This window comes from Balearica regulorum, chromosome 1 (assembly GCF_011004875.1).
Source record: "Balearica regulorum gibbericeps isolate bBalReg1 chromosome 1, bBalReg1.pri, whole genome shotgun sequence".
In the NCBI taxonomy this organism is placed as follows: Eukaryota; Metazoa; Chordata; class Aves; order Gruiformes; family Gruidae; genus Balearica; species Balearica regulorum.
Window position 1 is genome coordinate 144,453,667 of NC_046184.1, and position 25,626 is coordinate 144,479,292.

The 25,626-nt window shown below is 37.1% G+C and overlaps 1 protein-coding gene across 7 annotated transcripts in view; it reads left to right on the forward strand.

Moving 5' to 3' along the window:
- Nucleotides 1–25,626, forward strand: part of HERC2 (HECT and RLD domain containing E3 ubiquitin protein ligase 2) — a 114,208-nt gene that overhangs the window by 7,133 nt on the left and 81,449 nt on the right. For 3 of the 7 annotated variants that reach the window (XM_075737423.1, XM_075737454.1, XM_075737474.1), the window contains exons 3-7: nucleotides 4,648–4,762; nucleotides 11,580–11,717; nucleotides 22,377–22,596; nucleotides 24,224–24,324; nucleotides 25,112–25,268. In XM_075737423.1, coding sequence (XP_075593538.1) covers nucleotides 4,648–4,762; nucleotides 11,580–11,717; nucleotides 22,377–22,596; nucleotides 24,224–24,324; nucleotides 25,112–25,268 — 731 coding nt within the window. The remainder of the gene's footprint in view (nucleotides 1–4,647; nucleotides 4,763–11,579; nucleotides 11,718–22,376; nucleotides 22,597–24,223; nucleotides 24,325–25,111; nucleotides 25,269–25,626) is intronic. The other 4 variants (XM_075737434.1, XM_075737444.1, XM_075737463.1 and 1 more) reach the window with 2 other exon arrangements.

The window sequence follows — 25,626 nt, forward strand, 5'->3', positions numbered from 1 at the left end:
CAATGGCATTTGGTTTGGTGGAATGAATAGGAGGATTAAGAACATGGGCCAAGGTTGTAAGGCAATGGATAGTGGTGATGGAGCTTGGAGCTGCTGTCATCTCAGTATTGGGAAGGTAGCGTGTAGGTAGTGGGACAAGCAGGGACTTGGGTCCCTGTAGGCTTTTTACAGACTCTGCATCTCTGGAACCATTGCCAGTTGCAGAAGTTCAGTGAAAACTTAATTATTCTTAATTTATTAACTTACTGAGTTTGCCAAGTTCATCCCTTTAAACATTTACATACAAAGTTACTAAATTATTAGAGGGAAAGACATCCACATAAATCAAGCAATCTAGTGAGAGAATGTTAGACTTAACAAAACACAGGTAGGTACTCTTGTACTTGCAACCCCAGTATGTCAGAAATAGTGAAGACACCAAATGTGTGTTTTCTTCTCTTGCACCACACCATCGATTGCCTCGTGAACTTTCTTTAAGGATTGAGTGGAAGAAGAGTCATGTTTTTTGGAAAGTGGAAACCAAAGAGAGATGTTTTCCAAATTTGTTATGACTGAAGTTCTAGTTCTGTCTCAGCACTTACATGTGTTGATAGACTCTTTGCAAATGACTGAATACAAGAAGTATCAGTGGGAGCAGAAGAAGAAATTAATAAGTGCTTGTGCTGGCTAAGGTAGTCTTAAAACACTGTAGAAAGAAAGAAAAGCAGGATTGTGTAGCCAAAGCAGATTATTTTACTCTTCTACCATACAGTTGACTTACGTTGATTTATGTTCAGCTGCTAGTTTCATGGAATCACAAATGGTTGAGGTTGGAAGGTACCTCTGGAGGTCATCTGGTCCAACCCCCCCTGCTCAAGCAGGGTCACTCAGAGCCAGTTGCCCTGGACCATGCCTGAATGGCTTTTGAATGTTTCAAAGGACGGAGACTCTACAACCTCCCTGGGCAGCCTATGCCAGTGCTCAGTCATCCTCACAGTGAAAAAGTGTTTCCTGGTGTTCAGAGGGAACCTCCTGTGTTTCAGTTGTGCTCTTTGCTTCTGGTCCTGCCACTGGGCACCACTGAAAAGAGCCTGGCTCCCTCTTCTTTGCACCCTCCCTTCAGATATTTATATACATTGATGCAAAACTATACATTAATGAGATGCCTCCTGAGCCTTCTCTTCTTGAGGCTAAACAGACCCAGCTCTCTCAGCCTTTCCTCATAGGAGAGATGCTCCAGTCCCTTAATCATCTTCATGGCCCTTTGCTGGACTGTCTCCTGTATGTCCATATGTCTCTTGTACTGAGGAGCCCAGAACTGGACTTGGCCCTCCAGGTTTGGCCTCACCAGTGCTGAGTAGAGCAGAAGGATCACCTCCCTCAACTTGGTGGCAGCGCTTCTATCTGATGCAGCCCAGGACACCCATTAACCTTCTCCGTGGCAAAGGCATGTTACTGGCTCATGTTCAGCTTGGTGCTCAGCAGGACCCCCAAGTTCTTATCTGCAAAGCTGCTTTCCAGCTAGGTTACTCTCAGCATACATTGGTGCCTGGGGTTGTTCCTCCCGAGATGCAGGACTTCACACCTCCCCTTGTTGAGCTTCAGGAGGTTTCTGTCAGTCTATTTCTCCAGCCTGTCGAGGTCCTTCTGGATGGCAGCAAGACCCTCTGGCGTACTAGCCACTCCTCCCCATTTCTGTTGGTTACATGAAACATTTCTCTTAAGGTTACAGGATTTTGTGATCATGAAAATAAAATTGCTTGAATAATTTATCACTTAAAACCTCAGACTTTTCTTTCACTTTTGGCTATTATAGTGGCAGTTCATTGTTTCATATGTCTGCTGAACATTGAATAGATTAATAGTAAACTTGTTACAGTGGGAATTGAATTGCCCTCAGTTATGACAGATGAATTGGTTGTAAATACTGTTTCTTAATTGTCCTTTCAGTTGGTTGATTTGATTATTGCTACAAAAAAAAGTTCAGTGTTCCTTTACTTTCAAACATGTCTCTTTTTCCTTCCTCCCCAACACATATACCACTGGCAAAATGTTAACTACAACCTGAATAAAAGCAAAGTTGTTTATCTGAGGGCTGCTTATGGTGTAAGCTTCCACATGAGATACTTGGAGAAGGAGGGGGAACTCTCTCTGACCTGTAATCTTGGTGGTTGCTCTATCTTTGTGCAACATACCAAGAAAATGACTTTGATAAGAATTTAAACACCAAATCCAAGGCAGAAGAAATTTTGTTTACTTTTTCAGTTTTTCGTTGCTTGAAACACTTGAGTGAACTTCGTGCCATGTGAAAGGATTAGAGCCTAAAATGGAGAAAACGATTCTTGATTCTACTTTACAGCAATGCTTACAAAAGTAGTAAATTTTCTGAAATAATGCTGCATTTTGAAGAACCTTGAATTCAAAGCTTGTAGGCCTTTAGATTGTAAGCTTAAGGGCTGTGAGAATCATTTTCCGTTAGAAGGCGATCTGAGAATGTAAAATGTATGAAAAGACAGTTTAACAGACGAAAATCTTAACTTTGTAGAAACCGTAATTTATTATGCAACCCATCTGGAGGGTTGCCTCGCTCATTATTTTTCAAGCTTGCATTTAGCTTGTCGGTTAGCATTCAACAAGTGAATGTTCAAAAAAAAAAATCTTCTATGACATATGAGCCAAAAGTAGTGAAACAGTTGTGTTCAGCTATTTTTGCAAGAAAAACATTGTGAAAAATAAATAAAGTGCCCCACTGAAGTATATGACCACATCTGATAAAGGAGAAAGTGAACGCCATTTATTTTTTTGAAATGTTTGTAGATTGAGAACATTGCAAGAAATTCAATCAATGGCAAATGATTGGGGTTTTTTTTTGATTGTTGAAATGCCATTTTAATTCAGAGTATTCAATTTTTTAAAAAATTAACAAAATGTAAAGCTTTTAGCAAAACACAGAATCATTGCAAAAGCTCTATGAGCTGTCTGTCCCTGAAGAACAGTGACTGTACCTTTCAGTAAAGCACGGTCACAGTGTAACTCCAGTGCTGCACAATTGATAAATGACAGATAAGTTGAATAATGTCTGGCTCACGCTGTGTGATTCTTTACCCTCTTATCCCTCTGAGATCAGGAAATAGCAAGTGACAAATATGTACGATGTGTCAGCTCGTATTTTGTGCTGAAAGAAAAATGATTGAAATCATAAATATGTGTTGGAGTGAATTTCTGAAGAATGCAATATAAAGTCAAGAAAATACTGTAGTAATTTAGTGTGTTACGGTGGTGTCAAAATGTGCAACTTATCTATGTTAACTGAGATTAGCTAATCAGCAAATGACTTCCATGCTGGTGGTTGTGACTCTTAATACCAGTAATCTTTAATCATTAAAACATCTTTAGGAAAGAGATCAAAATAAAGTATAAGTGGACTTCTGAGTATAATGGTAAATATTTTATAGCAGTTGTGTAAGTAACATGCTTGTGTTAGTTAAAAAACTTTGGATTTGAATACTAGTTACATAACACAAAGATGCTTCTGAATAAGCCTTCAGCAGTTTTTTTTTTTGTTGTTGTTTGTTTTTTATTAATATCTCCATTGCACCACTTTGGTATGCTAAAGGTATTCTGGTTTTCAATTTCATGTACTCCCCTTCTCCCTTATGCTATACAGGTGCAAATTATAGCCTGGTTATTACGGAATTCGCTTGGGATGTTGACACCTGTTTTGCAGCATTTTTTAAAGCAGAAAGCAACATCAGCCGAAGACAAGTTATCCTGGTCATTAGGATTCTTCAAGGGAGAACCAAATTGATAAATAATTAGGCTTGTGTTACAGACAGTGCTTTCAGGAGCACTTCCAGCTAGCACAGTCCTGCCATTTGTTCTGTCGTGACTATTTGTGCTATTGCACACGTAGCAGAGTGGGAACTGACTTGGGCTGAGGTAGCCCCTCGTTCTTTCCCTGGGCACAGCTGGTTTTAATCTTGATTGGTTCCATAATCTGGTTTAGCAGATGATCATGCACGTGCATTAGTCTGTGTGCGAGAGGAGGCATTGTAGCAGCTGGGAGGAAGAGGGAGGGCTACGAGAGATGCTCTGCACAGCAGGACCAGTTTGAACTGCTTAAATACATTTATGAATCTGTGCCTTGATGTCATGTGTTCTGGTTGAGTGCGCAGCTCTTCAGTTGCTGGTTTGGAGAGAGGACTCCAGTGACTTTCTTTGTGCTTCCCTGTTTTGTGACTTTATGCAGCTTGGCTTTGTTTGGATAGCTCTACCTGGAGGCAAAAAGGACACCTCACCCCATGCGCACCGAATTATTGCATGATGTCATCTTGAATGTGTGGATAGTTCTGAGGTGACAAAATCCATGCTTTTGATGAGAATTTATCACTGAAAGAAAGTTCATCTTGCTGTATTTGAGCTGATCTAAAAGTTACTGGTTTGTGCTTTTAGTTTGAAAATAACATGGCTAGAGAATGAGACATCCTGAAGATCACTTAAATCCCTATCATACATGCGCACGCACGCTGAAAATACCAGTGAAGTGATACATGTGTTTTCTTTCTTCTGGGACAAAATATAAAGTCTGATGTATTTTACATGTTAGCTGAAGTTAGCTTGAGCGAAAATTGTTGTGTATAACTATATATAATGTATTATTTTTAACAGCTCGCTTTTACACGAGATGGACTATGTGGCTTGTGGAATGAAATGGTAAAAGATGGGGAAATTGTATATCCTGGAACAGAGTTAACACAAAGTGGTGAACTACCTCCAAGAAAAGGTATGGATTTTTAAAATTTTTATTTCTTCTTTTTTTTTCTGTCATCACAATGATGAAAATGGAATTCAAATTTCATACTGTCACAGAACTTTGGTTTATTGTTACCTGTCTATACAATTTGCAGGTGTTCATGTTTTGAATTAAATACAATTGAAACTGATTTCTTAAAAGCATACAGAAAAGTAATATCTAAGCCTTCAAATGAAGGCTTAAATCTGTTCCAGCCTTTTGAAAGTAAACTTCATAACTAAGCATGTTATTATGAGAGAGGCTTGGCAGTGTCCTTTTGTTTGGTATGCTTGCTGTGTTTACAGCTGAAGCCTTTGTTTAAAGAAAGTGGACTGAGGAACAGGGTAAGGTCAATACTGCTATTTCTAATTTTGTTTACAATCTTCATGAAGTAACTAAAAGGTCAGCTAAAAAACCTGTCTGCAATCTGAGAATGTAGTGCTTTTTTTTTTTTTTGTCTTCTAGTGTACTTCAGAGCAGTTCAAACACTGCGAATCCTGCAAATGGCAGAGTAATGCATCTAGAGAGATTACTTTGGTGGAGGTGGATTTTGTTTCATGATGGACTATGCCAAAAAGGAGTGATTCTGTTCTTGCCTTTTTTCCTTCTTCTTTTGACTCCTTACTGAACAGAAAATTAAACTGGTCAAAAAGGAAAAGGTTTATGTTTCCTAACTTGGCTGAAATAGGCTCACCAAATGGTCAGATAAGTCTTGCCAGTAATTTGTAACCCCCAAATAATTGAGGCTCTGTCTAGGACAAGGGTGGAAATACTGCCTTTGGTAGCAGTGAACTATTATTTCAGCTTGTTACTTCCTGAAGTGTATTGTTGGATAGACATGATATTTCAAACCACTAATGCTCAATTCCTTATGGAGAGATTTTTTTTTCGTACTTATGATTTGTCTTCTTTTAAAAATGAAGGGGAGGGGAAAAGTCTTTGACTAGAGTAAGTTATTTCTGTGGGAAAGAAGCTATAATAAATAGTTTATGAGAGGAGAATGAATTCTACATTACTTTTATCCAGAGTATAAGCTTTGTAGGTTGTGAGTGGCTGCCTGCTGTTGTAAGGACTAGAATTATGCTCCTGGTTTTTTTGTCCTTCTGCTGTGGGGCCTTTTTAATATTATTGTTGACACTGGACAAAAATACAGCTGATCTTATCAGAAAGGCTACTACAACAGCTGCTCCTGAAATCAGTGGAGGCGATGTACTATTTTTTTTCTTAGGATTGGCTGGTTTCTTGTATATCACTAAAAGATGTCATAACCTTGATGCAATGAAGGGAAGGGTTATGCCCTAAATGAACTGTGGGAAACGCTTTCCCATTCACTGACAGCTGAGGATGGAGGTCTTGTGACGGTCGTGGTAGAAAGATTCAACACACTGCTCTCATGTAGCAAAAAGATAACAAGTATCTATAATAGTAAAGACAATATATCAAGGTAAATACCTGCTTTACAAATAAAAATGATGCAGTTTCCTCTCTTTGTGCCAGATACTTAGATGTTGTGTTTAGAGTTTTACCTGTGCTGGTCTTTGACGGAAAACTGTTCTTCCAATGTCTTTACAGCCACAGAGAATTGGGATTTGTGTTAGTTACGGTGCTGTAGTGATTTCAATGATTCTGAGAAAGCTTATAGAAAGATGTCATAGTATAATTGTTTTTTTGTTTTCAGGGGAAGCATTGAAATACCGACTAGGAAAAATGCAAGCTGTCAGTTCTGATCCAAAATGTAGAGAGCAGTATAAAGTAAAAAAACTGGAAGTGCTAAGCAAGTCAATCATCCATGACTTCACATGTTCATCCACACTTGGGACACCTATTGTGAATAATGATGTGAAGTTTTTTGATTTTTTTTTTTAATGCTGTATGTATGTTATGTACACATGAATTCGAAGGCTCAAAAAGGTATAAAGTGTTAAAGACTGAAGGATACGGTTACTTAAAAATACAGAAATTCTGCAGTTTACTGTAGAAGGCATTTATTTTACTTCAAAATGTCACTGGTCCAAGCTGTGATGACACTTTCGAAAGCTTTCTTGTATCTGTGGTGATTTTTTTGTTTTGTTTTGTTGAAGCAAGACTGTCACTTGTTGTTTCCAGTACTGTATTGTGGTGGGTTGCTGCCATCTGCCCACCCAGCTGCTGGCTCACTGCCCCTCCTCAGTGGGACAGAGGGAGAAAATAAAATGGAGAAGCTTGTGGGTTGAAATACCCAGTATTTCAACAGTAACTTACCAGTTACTGTCATGGGCAAAACAGATTGACTTGTGGAAAATTAATTTATTGCCAATTAAGATAGAGTTGGATAGTGAGTAACAAAGATAAAAATTAAAACACCTTGCTTTTCCTTTGGGAGGGGTTAAGAGTAGGTATTACATAGCATAGATTGCATCTGTTCCTTTGCACAACTGGAGCATTTATGTTCTTCTACATAGGTACTTCTAAAATATCTATTTCTTGAAAAGCTACAGTAGTTTAGAAATGTAAATACAGCTTTTTCAGACTCTTAGAATTAATGTATGAGCTCTCTTTCAGTGAAGTTAGCTTTCATAAATGCCATTGTGCTAGCCTACAGGATTGGTAAAATACAACCATTTTGCTTATTCAACTTGAGCTTTGAGAAGAAAAAGCTAATCAAGGCTATTGTTGGTCAATGTCAGTCAGATTTGATTAGGCAGTGGTGAATCATGGAACCAGAAAAATTGGCAGTCTGTTTGCACCTCTGAACTTGCAGCTCAAGTGGAATTTTATGAATTTAAAATCCAGAGTACTTCAGTCTGTTTAGCTGGTAGTTACTTTTTTTGCATAAGTGATCTACAAATGTAATTCAAGAGGAGAGGGAAAAGTACATGCAAGTAATGAGATTTATATAAAACCCAATGCTTTTATATTAAAAGCAATATATTTTAATCTCTGTATTCAGATTCTGCTGCTAAATTGACTAATTTGGAGATAAATAAGAGAAGTTGCTGTAAGTAGTCCTTTCTGTTGAGTCTGTTTTGAGAAGTTTTGATTCATGCCCATCCATTTTAACTCCTTTTCTTCACTAGTCCTATAGCTGTCTGTTGATGCTGACTGGGCTGCTCAGAAGAGGCACTTCGTTCTTTCAGGGGATATCAGCAGTGGCAGTAGACTGGAAGAACATGTTATTGATAGCGAAAAGCATTCCTTTTCTCTCTAAGAATATGCAAATAGTGTATTTTCCTTCCTCTGTTAGCAAGACCATTTGGTTAGCAATAACCTCTTTATTTTTTCTTCATGGCACTTTCACAAAAACATGTTTGATAAATGCCTTCAGCAGAATGTGTTTGCATGTTTCCAAGTATCATCTGAGGACACAGCTGTGACAGTAGTGATGTCTAAATACAGGTGCACTTGCAGCATGACATGTACTTAAAAGATAATCAGGCTGCCCTCAGGAAATTTGGATGAGATTAGTATCTTGTATACTGGAAGCTATGTACTGAAAATAATAAAAAGTATTAAATAATGTTGTTATTCCTAAATTTTTAAGTTAGAGAACCATTACTGTAAATTGTAAGACACATCAGTCAACTACGCAGGTCTCTCTCTTTGTGGGTTGTTTTTTAATTTTTGATTCCTCATCTGGACTTCTACACCTGGAAGGTTGTCTAAACATGATTTGCAAATGGTTAGGCATTTAATATAAATAACTATCAATTGAATAAATAAATATCTCTATATAATATATCTATAAATAAATATCAATTGAAGCTTATATATGCGTGTGTGTGTATATATATATATATATAAAAATATATATATAAAGGAAAAGCTCTTTAACAGGAAACAAATTATTGTATTGCAGCTGAAATACTTCCTAGATTGTAAAATACAGCCCTGGCCTAAAGCACACTGTGTAACTTTTTGAATGGCAACATCTGTTGGGGAACTTTTTCTTTCTGCTGAGGGATTCCTGACTTTGTCAGTTCATTGGCATTTGAGCAGCACAGGATCATACTGTAACAGGTGCTGGAAGTGACCATGCAGTGTCAGTTATTTTCTTCATTAAGTGTGAAATGTAAGTTCTACCTGTAGCGGCTTTCTTTTAATCCTGCATTTATACCAGGTTAGGCTATTGCTGTGCAAGACAGAGCACGTGTGGTGAGCTACTGCGCTTCAGTTTGGGACCTAGCTTCTAATTGAGGATGGCTGCTTCAGTTGCACAGTTTTGCCTGGCTAAGCGTACCTACCTCAGCTTGGAGGCTTAAGGTTGTAAACCAAAACATAATTAAGAGAAAGTTCTTTCAGGGAACTGTTACGTGGTTGTTTTCCACCACCACAATATTTACACTTCAGTGTGAGAAAAATGAAGTTAAAACAGGTTGTCACACTGCAGTGTGTTTTTGCACGTGTTGTTTTGAAATCTGTGTTATTATTTGTTATTTTGACCTGTGCTGGTTTAACTCAAGTTTTCTTCCTCCCTGCTCTGCTTTCTGAAAAATTTTTGGGTACCCTTTTAAAAATCCCTTTCTTTAAGCCTAACTGCGCTTCCACAATTGTGAAGTCTGTGTTGCTGCTTTCAATCTGGACTGATACCAACTTTGTCCCTTACGGGGCAAGTGGTTTTTTGGAAGTATAGTGAAATGTCTTTGTGGAACAATTTGACATGGGCCTTTAATGTGATTTTTAGCTCACCTCTTTCCCACTTTTTCTCTCATTACTCCCCATTTCTGTTCATACAGTCAATGAAGAAAAAAAATAAATCCTGCTTGTGGATTTGCCTGTCAGGGTTGTTTTTATACAATACAAAACTCAAGTTCCAGTGTGGATTGGAAGCTTGTCTATTTGCAGCGAGGAGTGGGGCAAAATGACTAAGTTCATAGCCCTTTGTTGTCATCCTTTGCCAAGGATCTGTTAAAAAGCGTAACAAGTTCTCTTAGAGCTGCCTGTGAAATGTAGTGTCTTGGTGCAACACCCTTATACCTGCTAACTAAAATCCCAGACCCTGTGGAGTGTGTCTCTAGATGCGTGGGTGAGTGGAGAAACAGTGAGATTATGGTGTTACTGTGGGAATATTCTGAACTACTGGGGCTAAACAGGATCCTTCGTCACTGGTTTAACTCTGTAACAGAACCTGTGCCTTTAACATTATTTGCTTGTGCCTTGGAACAGGAACAGCTAGATTCAGTCATGTTTTGGACATGTGTTATCAGGCTGATGACTACTGGGCTATTGGCTGTTGCTTGGTGTTTGAAAGAAGTGGTTATACTCTCTATGATTTCCACTTACAAGTGGGATATCCAAACTCCTTTTCTGTTCTCAAGCAACCTTGGCTATCCCTTCTTTAGCCCACAATCTCGGCTGCAGCACGCATGCTGCAGTTATGTCTCCTCTTTTTTTTTCCTGTTCTACTTCAGTCTTCATCTGCCACCTCCTGAGCACTAGGGTGTGTTATAGGTTGGCTTTAATTTAAAACTTGTATGATTAAAGCACCTTAAAACGGTTTATTTTGGGAGGTGCTATTGTCTACAGCCTAACAGATTTTATCACAGATCCAGTTACAACCAGATTAGACATTCACTTTTTTTCAGGCCAGATGGAAAGAATAGTTGAATGTTTCTGTACATGGTGATAGGTGTATTTTGTATGTTCTGAGGTAATGAGAGCCTGTGATTTCCAAGTGGGGTCATGGTGAGTCTGAGACAGGCTGCAATTCTATGTGCTGTGTCTGGCTGCAGCTCTAAACCTCTTGCTTATTGTCTTCTGAAATGCTGGTACAACTGTATACATTTTGGGTCTGGGAAATGAAAGAGGAAAAAAGACGAAATTCTTGTCTGGCTTGTTGTGGCTAGGACATTTGTGGGGAGAGTCTCTGTAAATGAGATTGGCAGATAGGAATGGAGCAGCAGTCGATTTAGAGAGCCTGGTGAAAATGGCTGGTACTAAACTCTTCATGGCTAAGTTGCAAATGCTGGACATGAGAAATTTGGGGGGGGTATTTTTAGAAAAGAAGGTCAGGGTGAGGAAAGCAGTTGCCAATGTGGCCCTTAATTGCAAGGCAATCTGATGCATTGAACTGACTGGAGGTATGGATATGGAAATCCATATCCCCAATATGAATAAGGAGAGACTCCCAGCTGTCTAGTTCTACTGCATTTAGAAAATTGGGACTTTAATGCAGCCTTTGATTACAAAGATAAGTGACTAATGTCTGTATTATGTCTTAATGAAAGTAATCTCAAAAGGATTGCAAATACTGTTTTGTTGCTTAGGCAGAAAGTGGTGGTATTATTTTCATTACTTGCTGTAATTACTGAGATGCTAGATATATTACAGATGTTGAAACACTGCTGCATAAAATCAGTGTAAATGCCAATATCTAGCTCTCCTTGATTTTGAAATTAAGGCAATTGCTATCTGTTTGTTTCTGTCAGAATATGAAAACAAGTAAATACTGCAGAAATGCAGATAGTTGGGAGCAAAATCTGACTTAAAGTGCATCCTTTGTGATAACTGTGTGTTGCAAATCTTTGCAAGTCCTACGTGATGGTATTGATATTAAATGTTCATCCTTTCTGGGAGGTTACAGGAGGGATTTCTGGAATCTAAGGTCACCGTCTTATGAAATGTAACATAAGACCTAGCACCTGTGACAGTTGACATGGTAAAATACTACTTCCCCCCACCCTGTGCTCTTAATGATAGACAATATTGCTGTAAACTTGTGGGCTGGGCATTTCACCTACATTTCTAATCTAGAACTGAATTCAAGGGGGAAGTAGCTTAACGGGTCTTTTTTTTTCTCCCCCCCCCCCCCCCCCCCCCTTTTGTTCTTTAGATGATAGCACTGAATGCCAAACTGCATCAAAGAAAGAAGAGCAAAATGACAAAGAAAAGAAAGATGAAGAAGAGACTCCGCTGCCCACTTACAGGGCCAAATCGATTGTTGAGAGTTGGGTGTGGGGCAAACAACCAGGTATTACAGCTGTTTTGGTCATTCTCACTGAAGCATTACATATTCTATATTGATCACTACTTTTGTAGCATCAGGAAGATCAAATGTACTGGCTGACAGATGCATCTGTTAGGTTAGTGGAATAAGTTGGATAAGTGGTTAACTGTGATTCAGGTTAAACATTTACTATAATTACTTTCAGATTTAATTAGAGTCATGACTTGAAGAACCAATTTGCACCTTTCATGTTGCTTGAAAGAACGATAAACTGACTTGGAACAAATGCAGTTATACAGTGAAATGTTACGATGTCTTCACACTATTTCTTTTCAGTTGCAGAGACTACAAAGAAATTGCTTAGTTTCTGAAGCCTGAATTTTCTGCAGGCAATAAAGGTTTAATGGGTGATTTTTCTTTTTTATTTCATGGTCTGGTAGATAAGTTTGAGTGAATCATGGGAGGAAGGTTGAAATGGTTAGTTCAATTAACTCTCTGTCCTGATCTTTGCTGACAGTAATCTCACCTATGATGGCAGTGGAAAAATGGTCTGTGTGTACACATCTTCATGTATGGCTCTATAAAATACTGATTTTTGATATTGAAGCCAATTGAAGTCGATGGCTGTTTATTACTGCAGAGCAGCAAGTCATTGTCTAAAATCGTTCACGTTTAAAAATAGCAGCTCAGAAGAAGCTTCACTTCAGTGGTTTGTTTTACAGTTCTGGTACATGATATTGCCTGATACAGATGTTGGCATGTAGAAACGTTGGAGACATCTGTTGTGCCCCTTTTCCTTCCCCTCACTCAGAAGCACATGAAGATCCCTGGGGAAAGTATTGTCTCTTCAGCACCAGAATCCGCATCTGTGTAGTCCCATTTGGTAGGGAAGCTATTTGTTTCTGGTGAGCCAGGGGTCAGCTGCTAGTCTGCTGTTCTCTGCTCTGTGCCAGCCAGCTTGCTCCCTTTTCTTAAGGACAGGGGGACAGATGGACTTGCTGTCACTCTAGTAGTGGGACAGAATTTTGCAGTGTAGGAGGAATGAAAAGAATTGCCACTACAGTGGAAGGGGGAGTGAGAATTGAATGTGTTGAAGAGATGTAAGCTGAAGGTTGCATTATTTTTGTTTTATATTTTTATTTACTGTTTGTTGCTGAAAAGTAAAAGCTGTTTTACAAAATGCTAATCTAGATGCCAAGTATTTTACCAGATTTCTGGCCTTTAAGCTCACCTTTCAATTATTTCTTAAAAAATTGAAAAAAACCAGTTGTTTAGAAAAAAAAAAAGTATGTATTTTTGGAGTTTTCAGAAAGAACTAACTTACTCTCTTACGTTTACTTTTAGTGCTTATGGTTTATTGGTGCATGTACAGATACTTATTCTAGAAATAACTTATGAAGACTTTATCTAATAAATCTGTGTTCCTTGGTCTCTGTTACTATTTGTGCTTGAAATTTGTATCACCTGGCTGTGACATACAAATCCTTAAACAATCTTACAAACACACTTGCAGTTTATTTATAGAAGTGTTATAGGTGGCTTTTGCTCATGATTGTAGGTAACTTTTTCTTTTGTCAGAAATACAGCTGACATCTGCCTTTTGAGCCATCCTAGATTTTGTGGTTTGGTAATTAATTTTGAAAAAAATCCAGAGAATCATTTCAGTTTCGATAATTTGTGTGTTTCATAAAATGAGGAAAACTGTTTTAAGCTTTTCTTCTGTCATCCTTCATAAAAATAAAATGTACCTGTCAAAAGCATGAAGGAACTTTTGAAAAGGAGAATTGTTTCTTAAACATATTGTTGCTGATAAAGTAAGAATTAAAGACTTACTAGGTTTTCATTTATGTTTTATTCCTTTACAAGTAAGGTATAATTTGGACATGGGAGCTTGGAGTTATTTTACAAAAAGAACTGAAGAGGCATTTGAAGTCTGTGTTTCAGGTCAATACTCTGAACTATTATTTCTACTGAGTCAAATGATTTACAGTCTTATATTATGAAAATAGTATCTAGACATTAGTGTGTATCTATGTTTTAGAAGTGCTGTAATACAATCTTATTTTGCCAAGAAGTGTGGAGGATCATGCTATTGAACTTCAGCAGGCTAATCCAGGTCAGTGGGCCTTGTGACATCCCTCCCCCGTGAGGGCTGAGAGACTTTGAGAGCACACAAACCCTCATGTTCATAAAACGCATTGAGAGGCAGTACTTTTTGTTGCTGTCCCCCCCACCCCCAGTACTCCTCCTGTTTTGTCATCCTGGCACAAGTTCAGAGAAGCAAAATGCTTTCCCTAGTTCTAATTTATGCTGAGATCACTGTTCTGCCAGAACAGGGCAAAGAGGTCATAGCTTTTTTTTTGGAATGGTCTTATTATGCCAAGTACTGTAAAAATGCCTAAGACAGTAATTAATTTGTGGTAAGTCATTATTAGACTTTAAGGTGTTTTTCCTTCTTTCTTGAATCGTAGTGTTCATCAATTTCATATTCAGCTCTTAAATGATGTCGGTGTTGAACTATTCAAGACTCATTTTTGACATGAGTGCTTCTTTAAAACATCTTCCCCCTATCCTATTCCTACCAGGTTGTGTGTTCATTAACCAGTTCTTCTGATTCTTCCTAAAAATCTTGTTCTACTACTTTCATCAGTTTTCAGAAAATACTTGGTTTTTAGCATCTTACATGATCTAGAGAAAAGTCTGGGTGTGTAGCCCTGGATATGGGTAGAAAAAGAGGAAACCCTTTTAAGCAGTTGTTCAACACATAAAGAAAATATAGCAGTATTTCATTTTCTTGGGCTTCTTTTCCTTAGTCATGATATGCTTAAGGTTATCTATATTGAGTCAAACCAGAGGACAGTCTAGTCTGATGTCCTGACTGCAGCAGTATAAATAGCAGTAGCCAAATGAATAATTAAGTCCCCTGTTTATGATACATTATTTGTAGCTTACAGACTTTGAGCCAGAGGTGGTGGTATGGGGGAATGTGAATGTGTGTTTGGCTCCCCCCCCCCCCCCCCCCCCCCCGCATTTTGCTGGAGCATATGTGTGCGTGGCATAACTTAATAGGCTTTAATATTTTTGATGATGATTTTTTTCCATTAATTTGTCTAGTCCCTTTTGAACATTCTGAACTTTTAGCATCCACAGCTATATGTAGCAAGGAGCTTTGTAATTCAAAAGTTTATCATGTGAATATTACCTCCTCCTAGTCCTTGACTTGATTTTGGCATCTGTTGGTTTCACATAATGCCCTGTTGTTCTTATACTGAAAGAATCAGTGAGTAATCGTTCCTTACTTGTCTTCCCCAACACTGGTGGGGTGGGTTTTTTGTGTTTTGAGAATTCTGTCATAATCATCCCCCAGTTGTACCTTTCCCTCACTGAAGATCTTATTTCATGCAACCTCTTTGCGTACAGAAGCTATTCCAAACACTTCTTCCCTCTGTTTGTTTTTTTTTTTTCCTTCTATATTTTTATGTCAGGGAAGGTGGGTAGGGAACTGTATATAGTACTTCAGCTATGGGTACCTCATGGGTTTCATGAAGTGGCATAACGATCTCTGGTTTTCGTTCTGTCTTGATAACCTGTTTTTCCAGCTGCTGTTGTACAATGGATCAACTTCTTCTTGGATCTACCCTGCTGTAGTGCTAAGATCTCATTCCTGAGTGGAAGGTAGTTTGGAGGCCCTTTAACAGTGAAAACTGGGATTTTGTTTCCCTCGCTCATCAGTGTACATCTACAGTTTTATTGCTCACTTCCTTAATTGCCTGCATATTTTTGCAGTTGGCTGTCATCTTTATTAATGTAGTACCAACAGACTTAATGACCTAAATATTTGTCTACATTTCCACACAATTTATGCATGTATGGAACAGCAGAGGAATTTACACAGGTTTCTGTGGGACTTGGTGGTGGTGTTGTTGCTCCTAAGTGTGTACTGGCTATTTATTCATATTCCTTGATGCATTCCATATGTGTCTCTATCATATATCAATATTGGGTGTTTAGAAATGTCTTCAATATACCATGTCTTTGAAGATACAAAATCAGAGACTTGAGTATTTTTGACTTCCATCCAAAAGTGTGGCTTTCGCTTAAGATGAATCCTGTTTCTTTTCCTTGTTGTGTTTTGGTTTTTTTGTGGTTTTTTGTTGTTGTTTTTTGGTGTTGGATTTTTTTTTGTCTTAGACTTAGCCAATGCTTTTTCCCTTTCTCAAAGCTTAAAACGGTAGAGCCATCTCACTTGGACTGTGGGTATAATTGAGTATTTATTTAATACCACTTTAGGTCAGGTAATATTTATTTCTTGAAAAAAAAAAACAAACCTGCTGCAACAACTATGTGTGGGGAAAAAAAACCACCCCAAAACAATAAAAAAACCAAACCCCAAACCAAAAAACTTTAAAAACTGTTAAATAGATTATGATTCAAATTCACTGTAATCTGATCTCATTTTGTATGTTTAAGATACTAAATATTGCATACTTACAAAGTTACTTAATTGCTGTCTGACTAGAAAATGCTACTTTCTACTTGCAAGTTTCAGTAGGAATGCTACTGTTCTGTTTCTTCTTTAGGACAAAAGATTAAATGAGGAAATAATCTTAATGCAAATAAATGAATAAGCAATGTACAGTTGAAGTGGGAATATGATTTTCTTGTGTAGTCGGATTTGGTTTATATTAGCAGTGAATAGAGCTATTATGCTGGTAAATCAGTGTCATGACATAGCACTTCTGGGGCTTCCTCACGTATGAGTGAGAGCTTGTTTACAGACAGTGCTGCATCTTATTTTTCTGGTATCATTAGTATAGCTGATTGCACTAAGAAATGCTTTAGAGGCCATACCTAAGGGGGCAGGTTAAAATTACCCATGTGAATTCAGTGAGATATTGTTGAGATACATATCACTACCAACAGCAATAGAATCTTTCTGTGTTTGCTTTGTGAGAGAGGAGATATGCAGAAATATCATCCTGTAAGCGCTATTAGTTACACAATTAAATCTAAATTTGTACTGCGTACAAAAGTAAGTAAAAGCAGTCATGGCATTGAAAAAACTCTTTTAACCTTCTTTATACTGACACTTTCTACTTTAATAAAATTTCTTGATCATTACTTTTAAGTTTAGATTTAGAAATGCTGATAAAAGAATGGTTCAGTCACAGGATGAAATTTGACCTCTTCTGTTTTACATTTCTCTTCTCAGAACTCCATCCCTGGTTTTACTTTCTTACCACTTGGAACAGATTTTAACTCACCTCCCCCACACACCACACAACTTCCCCCCATCTTGAAAGCTGTTGTCCAGCTCCAAGTATCTGTTTGTTTGCTGATTATGCTCTTAAGAGGTATATGTGTGTGTATGTATGTATATTTTTACACATGCATGTGCACACACACGAGGCTCAGTTCTTGCTATTTTGTTCTGTGCGTGAGTAATTGAGCATCAGTTTAAACAAGTTTTGCTCACAATAGCAAACTTTGAAAATGAAGCTCCCAGCCACGTAATGAGATGCATTCTGAATGTGGATGCAACTATTCATTGTTTCTCTTGCTGAATGCTAGTAAGATGAGGTCTGCTGATGGTCATCTTGAATAGGGGAACAGACAGAAGGAAGCTAAAAGCTAAATGCCCTTTAGGAATTATATTCTTTGTTGGTATAAAACAATTTTGGGAGGATGCGTAGCTTTGTTTCTGAAGGAAAATGTGATTGCATTTTTGTCTTTCCACTCATTCTGTGGTAATAGCTTGCAGGGCCATTAGATGCCTGTGAAGCCAAACCAACTGAATCCTCTATTTGCTCCTTGACCTGTGGAAATAGCATGTAGTGGAAGAGGAAAGAGAAGACAAAATATAAAAATTTCTAGGAAATTGGAGCATATTAGTTCTGCTGCTTACAGGAACGTGAGCTCATTATAACAGTAGATTCTTGCCAAATTCTGTTTTATATGTATTTTGAGTTTAGGTCTGAATTCTCTCCACACTGTAACATCTATATTTGCCTTTACTAAAGCTTGTGATTCAACCAAAGTGCTTGAAACTTTTCAGTTTGATACTGGCATTTTTAAGGTTCTTAATTTACCAGTTAGAAGCCTGTGATTTTTTCCTTACAAGAGCTAATAAAGTAAGTGTTAAGAAACCATTTATTTTAAATTTTTTTTTTTTTTAGCTGCTCAGCCAGCACCTCACTCATGTCTGGTTAGTGTTCTGCCTGTGCCTGAGATGGTTGAAGATGTTACTGTCTTCAGTTGCTTGTTTTGCATTCCCCCCCCAGTTTTGCTGGCATACCTAAATAACATGTCACTTCTTAACTCTGTTCTGCCAGATGATCTGGGTTAAACACTACCGGTATTTTTCCTTCTAATGCAGAGAACTTCTGGCAGGAGGAATTAAGAAGTGAAGACATGTAGTTATGTTAGCTGCTCAGGGGAGAGAGGGATGTGATAAATTTTAACAGGAAATGGTAAAACCATTATCTATCTCCACCGCAGCCATAAACATGTCTGACTGTAGTTGTTAGTTAACAAGTATTCTGCTGATGGTAGCTTGAGAATTTAAACTTGTGTGGTATGAGTTTAACTCTTACGTTGTAAGTATGGATTAGGTAAATAATGTGTCTCCACCCTTCATAAATAGCTGACAAAGCAAAGCATTCCAAGGGATGGTTAGGATCAAGGGCTGGTGTAGTGGCATATGAACAGTTTTGTTTAAAGAGTTCCCTGTAACCTTCTCAGATGAAATTTGAATCGTTACTATAAATAAGCTATTCTCTCATTAGTCTATTTAGTTCATTGGTAATAAGTGTTTCTTGGACTTGAGGGTTTATTGAAATCAAGTTCACGGGGTGGATTTGCAGATGTATTTAAATCTTTCTAAAAATGAACTGAATTTTTTGTGAAGATAAATTTACTTATGGAATAAGAGAAGATTTAAAGTGAGGAAGTGCATAGATATGTCTCGCTTAAAAATGGTGTTACTTTTATTAAAACAAGGCAATCCTTGGTTCAATTTTGAGATGTCTGAGTTATAGGACTACTATAACCTGTTCCAGCCTTTAATACACTTTGTGTATGAACTTCCTTTTACATTCTTGAAATACTAAAGAAGTATATAGAAAATATTTCAGTGGAATTATTTAATTTTGGTATAAAGCCTTCCTAAAATTGCAGCTATTTAAGATTGTGAAGGCGAGGTGAGAAGGAAGAAAGAAAATAATTTTATTACAACTAAATTTGGTAAACTTAAGTTTGGGCGTCATGAAGGTTATTTTTATATGGTTGGAATCTTGGTGAGTCTAAATCATATTTTCCATTAGAAAAAAAAGTTTTGCATGCAGCGTTTAAGTATATGAAAATAGTATATTGTAACTGAACCGTTCTTCATATTACTGGTTTCTGAATATAAAGACACTGATTTTTAGAGCTAATCACATGAAAATTGAATTCTTTCAAGCCTTTTTTCTTCATAAAAAGTTAAGACAGAATTTTAATTGATTCCTTTTCTAGCTTTTGTATTGTCTTAATTTAACTTTGTTTTATTTTGACTTCATTGACAGGAAGGCAAAATAACTTGTTTTTAAAATCCCTTACTTTAGAAAGCACTATTGTGAGGTTTTGTTTCGTGAAACATTGCATGGTCCATGGAACTATGGACTGTTTTTGTATTAAGACAGAATTGAACCTTTGAGGTGTTTAAAAACTACAGTAATGTTTATTTTTTTTTGTCAAATGAGCCAGTTGTCCTATCAGATCATTGAGTAGGATGCTGAGTATCTTACAGGTTATGCTCAGTATGTATTGCTGAATCATTAGGAATTAATTTCATAGGTGCTGCCTTGAAACTATTATTTTTTTCTCTGTACAGACACAATATTGTGTGTGTGTGTACAATACAGCTTTAAAACTGGTATTGCATGATGTGCATACATTGTATATACTTCCGTAGGATTCTGGGTTTTACGCATTCAGAATTCATACAGTAGTTTGTATCACCAATTGCATCAGAATGGCTGGAATGCTGATAACAGTAGTTCTATGGTTATTGCAAGTGTTTGGAAAGGTATGCACTTGTAGGCTTTTAGGGAAACTTCCTTGCAAAGTAATTGCTGCAGGGTTGTAGGTGGTTGCTGCCTGTCCTAAGCGTTTCCTTCCAGCAGTCCCCGTGACATATGTTTAATAAGCGTGTTATTTTGAAATTAAGGGCTTTTTCATCTAATTCTTCAACTCTCAGAAATAATTTTAGAGGATGTCTACGTTTAGTAACTTGCCAGCCAGGAAGGAATGATAAATGCTGTAGGTCTGTATTACTTTATAGACTCTGCTGAGTCTGGCGCTACGGAAATCAAGTGCCATAGACTCTCTTTTCCTCAAACATAAACATTAATTAAAGTGCCTTGTTTTTTCTTCATGGACTATTTCTTTACTTTTCTGATAGATACATGAGACCATAATGTGGGGAATGAATCGGCAAAATGAAGTCAGTTGCCAAAAAAGAACAATGTTAAGAAAAGCCTCTTTGTGAAGCTGAGACTACGGTCATTTCTTTCTTACTTTATTGTTGTATCCTGGTGATATTTAGGGGTTTAGTGTTAAGGAAGGAAAGGAAAAAAAACACCTGTTTTTTATCGCTTCTGATGGTTTATTTAGAGGGATCATGAAACTGGCATGTCAGTATTAACCATGTTCTGTTAGGAAGCCGTGTGCTGCAAGAGGTTTTATTCTATTTTTGCTTACAAAATGAAGGTTAAGGAAAACAGCAGCAGCCTCAGAACATGTAGTTTATATTTTGTAGAAGTTTTCACTTTGGTGTTCTGAGTAATGCTAACACTTCACAACTGACATTTCTCCCTCAAAATTGTGGTATTTAACAAAATAAAAATTTAGTTGGATCAACCTAGAGGTATACTGGAGCTTCAGACTGGATGCTGATACAGTCATCCATTAAACCTTCAGAGTACACTTCTATATGGCCATAATGTTAAGGGGCATTGTGAAAGCCAAACCAAACAAATCAAACATGCCTTTGGCAAGCATCTGTTTTATTTATGTGTTACTTTACATTGTGATCTGAAGTCGCTGTATGTATGTAACTTGTCGATATTCAACTGTGCTATAGAGTTCTTTGGGGAATTTTGTAGGGCTAATATTAAGGACAGTGTGGCTTTTTTGTTGTATTTCTTGTTGGTTTTGTCATATTTCTTGTTTGAGTTAAGGTATGATGTGTATAATAGCTGCTATTGCTTTCGTCTTTTTTTTTTTTAAGGTCTAGGCTGCAAGGAACTCTTTATTCTTACTCATTGAAAAAATAAGCTGTTCCTCATAGTCAGGTGGAAAGATGTAAATTACCTCAGGGGGAGGAATCTAACACATTATGAAATGGTGAAATGTGAGTTGCAATGTTGAAAACAGGCTGGGGTGATGGCTGATGACAAACCGTACGTGATTGTGCAGTGCGATCTGGTGACAGAGAAGGCCACTTGTATTCTCTGTTGGGTACACAAAGATGCATTGCAGAGTGGGGATAAAACTTTGAAATACTTATACAGTTGCAAGAAAATATTATGCCTCATTAGATAAAATTCTCAACTCTAGCGACTGCCATAAGTGTGTGTAAATTTCTATAGCTTGGAGGCAGGTGTTCAAAAAAAAGTGTTGGGTTGGGGGGGGGGGGGTTGGTGTGTTTTTTGTTTTTTTTTTTTTTTAAGGTTGTGTCCGTCTTCTCACAAACACTGTAACATATATGCAGACATATGTTTTTTTCATAGTGCTTAGTCGAGTGTCAGTTAAAACAAAAGTACTTCTGTGTAGCAGCCAGGCAACAAATGTGGTTGGCTTAGGGACAAGTACAGTGATTCAGTGGAAAGCAAAGTGGGGTGGCCTGGTGATCAGAATGTTAATAAAGGGACAGAGAAGAACCCTTCTAAGAATGCACTTCATTGTTGTTTGGCCTAGGAATTAAAGCTACAGAGAATGTAAAAGTACACAATTTCCAAATTTTTAATTTTTTTTATATGGGTTTTTTTTGTTGCTGTGAATACTGTACTTGTTAGCATCTGTTATTAGATTACTAGGGCTTTGGGCTGTTGACTGCTTTTTCTGATTAGTGAAGAATTAATTCTGTAGTGTTGGTGCATAAGTCAGATCTTTTATTTGCTAATAGTACTTGCAAGCGTCTTAAATTTCTCATGCTATTTATTAGCAGCACTTGGCAGTGACTGCAGAGCTTCTGAGAGTAGTTTTATAATTTCTGAGAAAGTTAAGATACTGCGTATCAGTGCAAAATGAAACCGTATCCCTGAGGGGAGTTGCGAGGTTGTTGCCTGCACTTGAGAGAAGTCTGAGGTCTGATGATGATAAGAATTTGCTGTCTAACTTGTTTTTTTGAAACACATAAATATTTCCTATGATGTCTTAATTTCAGACATGAACTATGAAGGTTCAGATGTATTCACACAAAACCGTTTTTAATGACAACATTTATCTCAACACCTGTCAAGTATAATTGTGATTATGTAATACTGTGGCTTAGAAATGTGCATATTATGTATGGAAATGGAGAGTTTTGCTGTGTTTGAAGGTTCAGACTTCAGTTCACAGTTTTCAATTTGTCTTGATTTTTCTGAATACTGTATATAACAAAGATGAACACCCATAAAATGATCTTTCTCTGATTCTCAGACGTGAATGAATTGAAGGAGTGCCTTCATGTACTAGTGAAAGAACAGCAAACTCTGGCCACACAAACTGCTACAACAGCTCTTTCAGCTATGAGGCTAAAGCAGAGGCTAGTTATCCTGGAACGATATTTCATTGCACTGAACAGAACAGTTCTTCAGGAAAATGTCAAAGTTAAGTGGAAAAGCAGTAGTATTCCTCTGCCTGCTGTGGATAAGAAAAGGTAACGACACATGCATGAACAAGTTGATACATTAGGAAAGGCATAGAAAGGTTATCAACCTGTGTGCGAGAGCTTAATCTGATTTCTTCCTCCTCATGAAACATTAGCAGTAAAAAGAAACTCTTATTTCTTAAGATGGTTTTACGTGGTGTTATCTGCCATGCAGTTTTCCTCCTTGATTGATGCATGGTTATACTGTCTCTGTTCATACAGGTGGGTTTTTATTGTAATACATTGCTGTAAATATTATTCTTTGAGCTATAAGTATACTTTTATTGAGATGGTCCTTTTGTTCTACTTGGCCACAAAGTATAGAGAAGTCTATTTCAGAAATGATGCTGGTGGGGGTTATATAATTCTAATAACATTAATATAGTTTTTGTCAATATTTGCTCAGTTAAGGCACCTAACAAACTTAAAAATACAAATAATATAAAAGGTAAACATAGTTTTCCTTAGCTTGGGTGAGAAATGCTGTAATAGTACGTTTTACATGAAACTGTTCCCAGAGAACTAACTGAATAAGAAATTGACTGATTACTTTCCGTGTCTAGATAGATTATTGACCTAAAAATAGAAAAATCTATCAGATGAGGGAATAAAGAAGCTATTCAGTAGCTGAACAAGGTTGCTGTCTGACAGAGCAAGCAATTCAGCCAGGGAAATTTTTATGTTAGATTGTAGCTTCAAAAGTGAAAGGAGACAATAAGTAGATATCATGACTAGTTAATGATATCTTTCTCTGAATAGTCTCCTCTCTGATTTTTTTTTTTTTTTCAGTTCTCATTAAAAAAAGTACTGGTATATTCAAGTTATTAGACTGCTAGAAATGCCAATTTAAATTTCTTTTCTCTCTTGAAAAAGTCCTAAGTCCGTCTTTTGGATGTGAGATTAGAAAGAAAACAGAATTGTTGGTGTCTTTCTGAGAGAAAGCAGTAGGGAATCTCCTGTTGTTAAGTACAAAGGAAAGCCTACTTAATGTGATTGTTTGCATAAAAGGAAAAGTTAACAGAAATGTATGTGAGTCCAGTGGGTATTAACAAAAGTTCAAGCTGTCTCTCTGCCTTACACACACCAATACAGAAGCTGCAAAGAGAGATTCATAACATTGACACTTAAATGGAAAGATAAGAAATGACAAAATCAATGGAATTCATTATCAGTTATTGAAGATTCATTAAAAATAAGCCTAAAAGCATAGTTTATGCAGTCCAAATTAACTAGAAGTATAAACATCCTGAGCAAATAATGACTACATGAAATACCTTACATCTGTGTATTTTGAATACACCATCATAATTTCACTGAGTAACTAGGCGCCTTTCTGATGGCAGTCAATTATGCCAGTCTAGTTTATTATTTCTCTGTGAAGCTTTTTGATGTTGGGGGTTGAATTGGTTGTTTAAAGCAGCTGAAGTTGAATTTTCGTTGTTGACATTTTGATGTTGGTCACCTTCATTCTCAAGAGACAATTACAATTCTTTACAAACAAAAATTGTATAATTATATATGTGTGCATATACCTAAATTATAAAATTGTCAAATATACAAATTACACAAATAATTACAAATTTAAATACTTATTATATAAATTGTATTGAGACAATGCATATCTAATTTTATTTAGCCCAAGACCTGTAGGCAAAGGTGTAGAAGGACTTGCACGAGTTGGATCCCGAGCAGCACTTTCATTTGCATTTGCGTTCCTTCGTAGAGCCTGGAGGTCAGGTAGGTCTACTCTGTAGCATATTGCATGTATTTTTGATTAGCAGACAGATCATTCATTAAAGCATGTGTGTGTATTAAATATTTGTGTAGATCTGTACATTTATAAGTGTTAGATTTGCCTAATTGTGTTTTATGTATATGTGGTGTTATGCCTAACAATACTGTTGCTGATCCACGCCATCCAAGCCACTACCTATGCTGTGCTGTGCTGGGATGCTTTTATACTTAGGAAGGCAAATTGGGATTTCAGGAAGAGAACATATTTTTAATGCCAGATTTCAGAAAAGTGATATTTATTCTTCAGGCAGGATCAATGCATTGTATTACTACACAACAGTAGTAGCTTGGAAAAGGAGTTTGGAGCAGCAGTGTGAAACTTGTGGTTAGTTTGTATACTTGTCAGTGATTGTCAAATTGCGAAGGTTGGCACTCAGAACTTTGACAGAGCAGAATTGTCATCTGTGCCACCTTAGCCTACCTGTTTGTCTCAGTCTGTGCTCTTTGTTCAGATGGCAGCTGTTTGGCTCCCTCTTTATGCAGCCAGCCCTCGTTTTGATTTCCTCAGCAGATGCATAGAGGGATGAGCTAGTTTAAGAGTTGTCACCTTTCTGAATGTATTTTTCATGAAGCAGATAGTTCTTCAGAAGTCTTGTAGTCAAAATGTTCATGTGAAAATCAAGAACTTTGTACGTATTATTAAGTAACTTGTAAGCTTGAGGTTTGTATACAAAAATTTATATAACTTTTGTAAAGATGGGAGTGTAACTAGTATTGCTGTGTTCCTTAGGTGAAGATGCAGACCTGTGCAGTGAATTGTTACAGGAATCACTTGATGCACTACGAGCTCTGCCAGAGGCATCCCTTTTTGATGAAGGGACTGTATCTTCTGTATGGCTGGAAGTGGTGGAAAGAGCTACTAAATTCCTAAGGTCTGTTGTGACTGGGTAAGTTTCTTTTTTTGAGCATTGCAGAAGTAGCTGTTAAATGGCAAACTTGTATCTCTTAGCAGCTGGTATAAACAGAATAGGTTATGGAAAATTAATAAGATTGTTTTCCTTTCAGAATGTTGCTATACAAGCAAGCAAAAGATACATGAACTGTTGAAATAAGCTCTTTAATTTTGATTTAATTCCTTTACTTGTTTAAGAACAATTTGATTTTGAGTATTCTGAATCACTGCATGTAGACTTACCTGAAAAACAGTGTTTCACTAATGTAAACCGTATCCACATGAAGAGTGCTTTGGTAATACAATATATGTGTACGCTTAATTATGCCTTTCTAGTATAGTAAAATAATGCA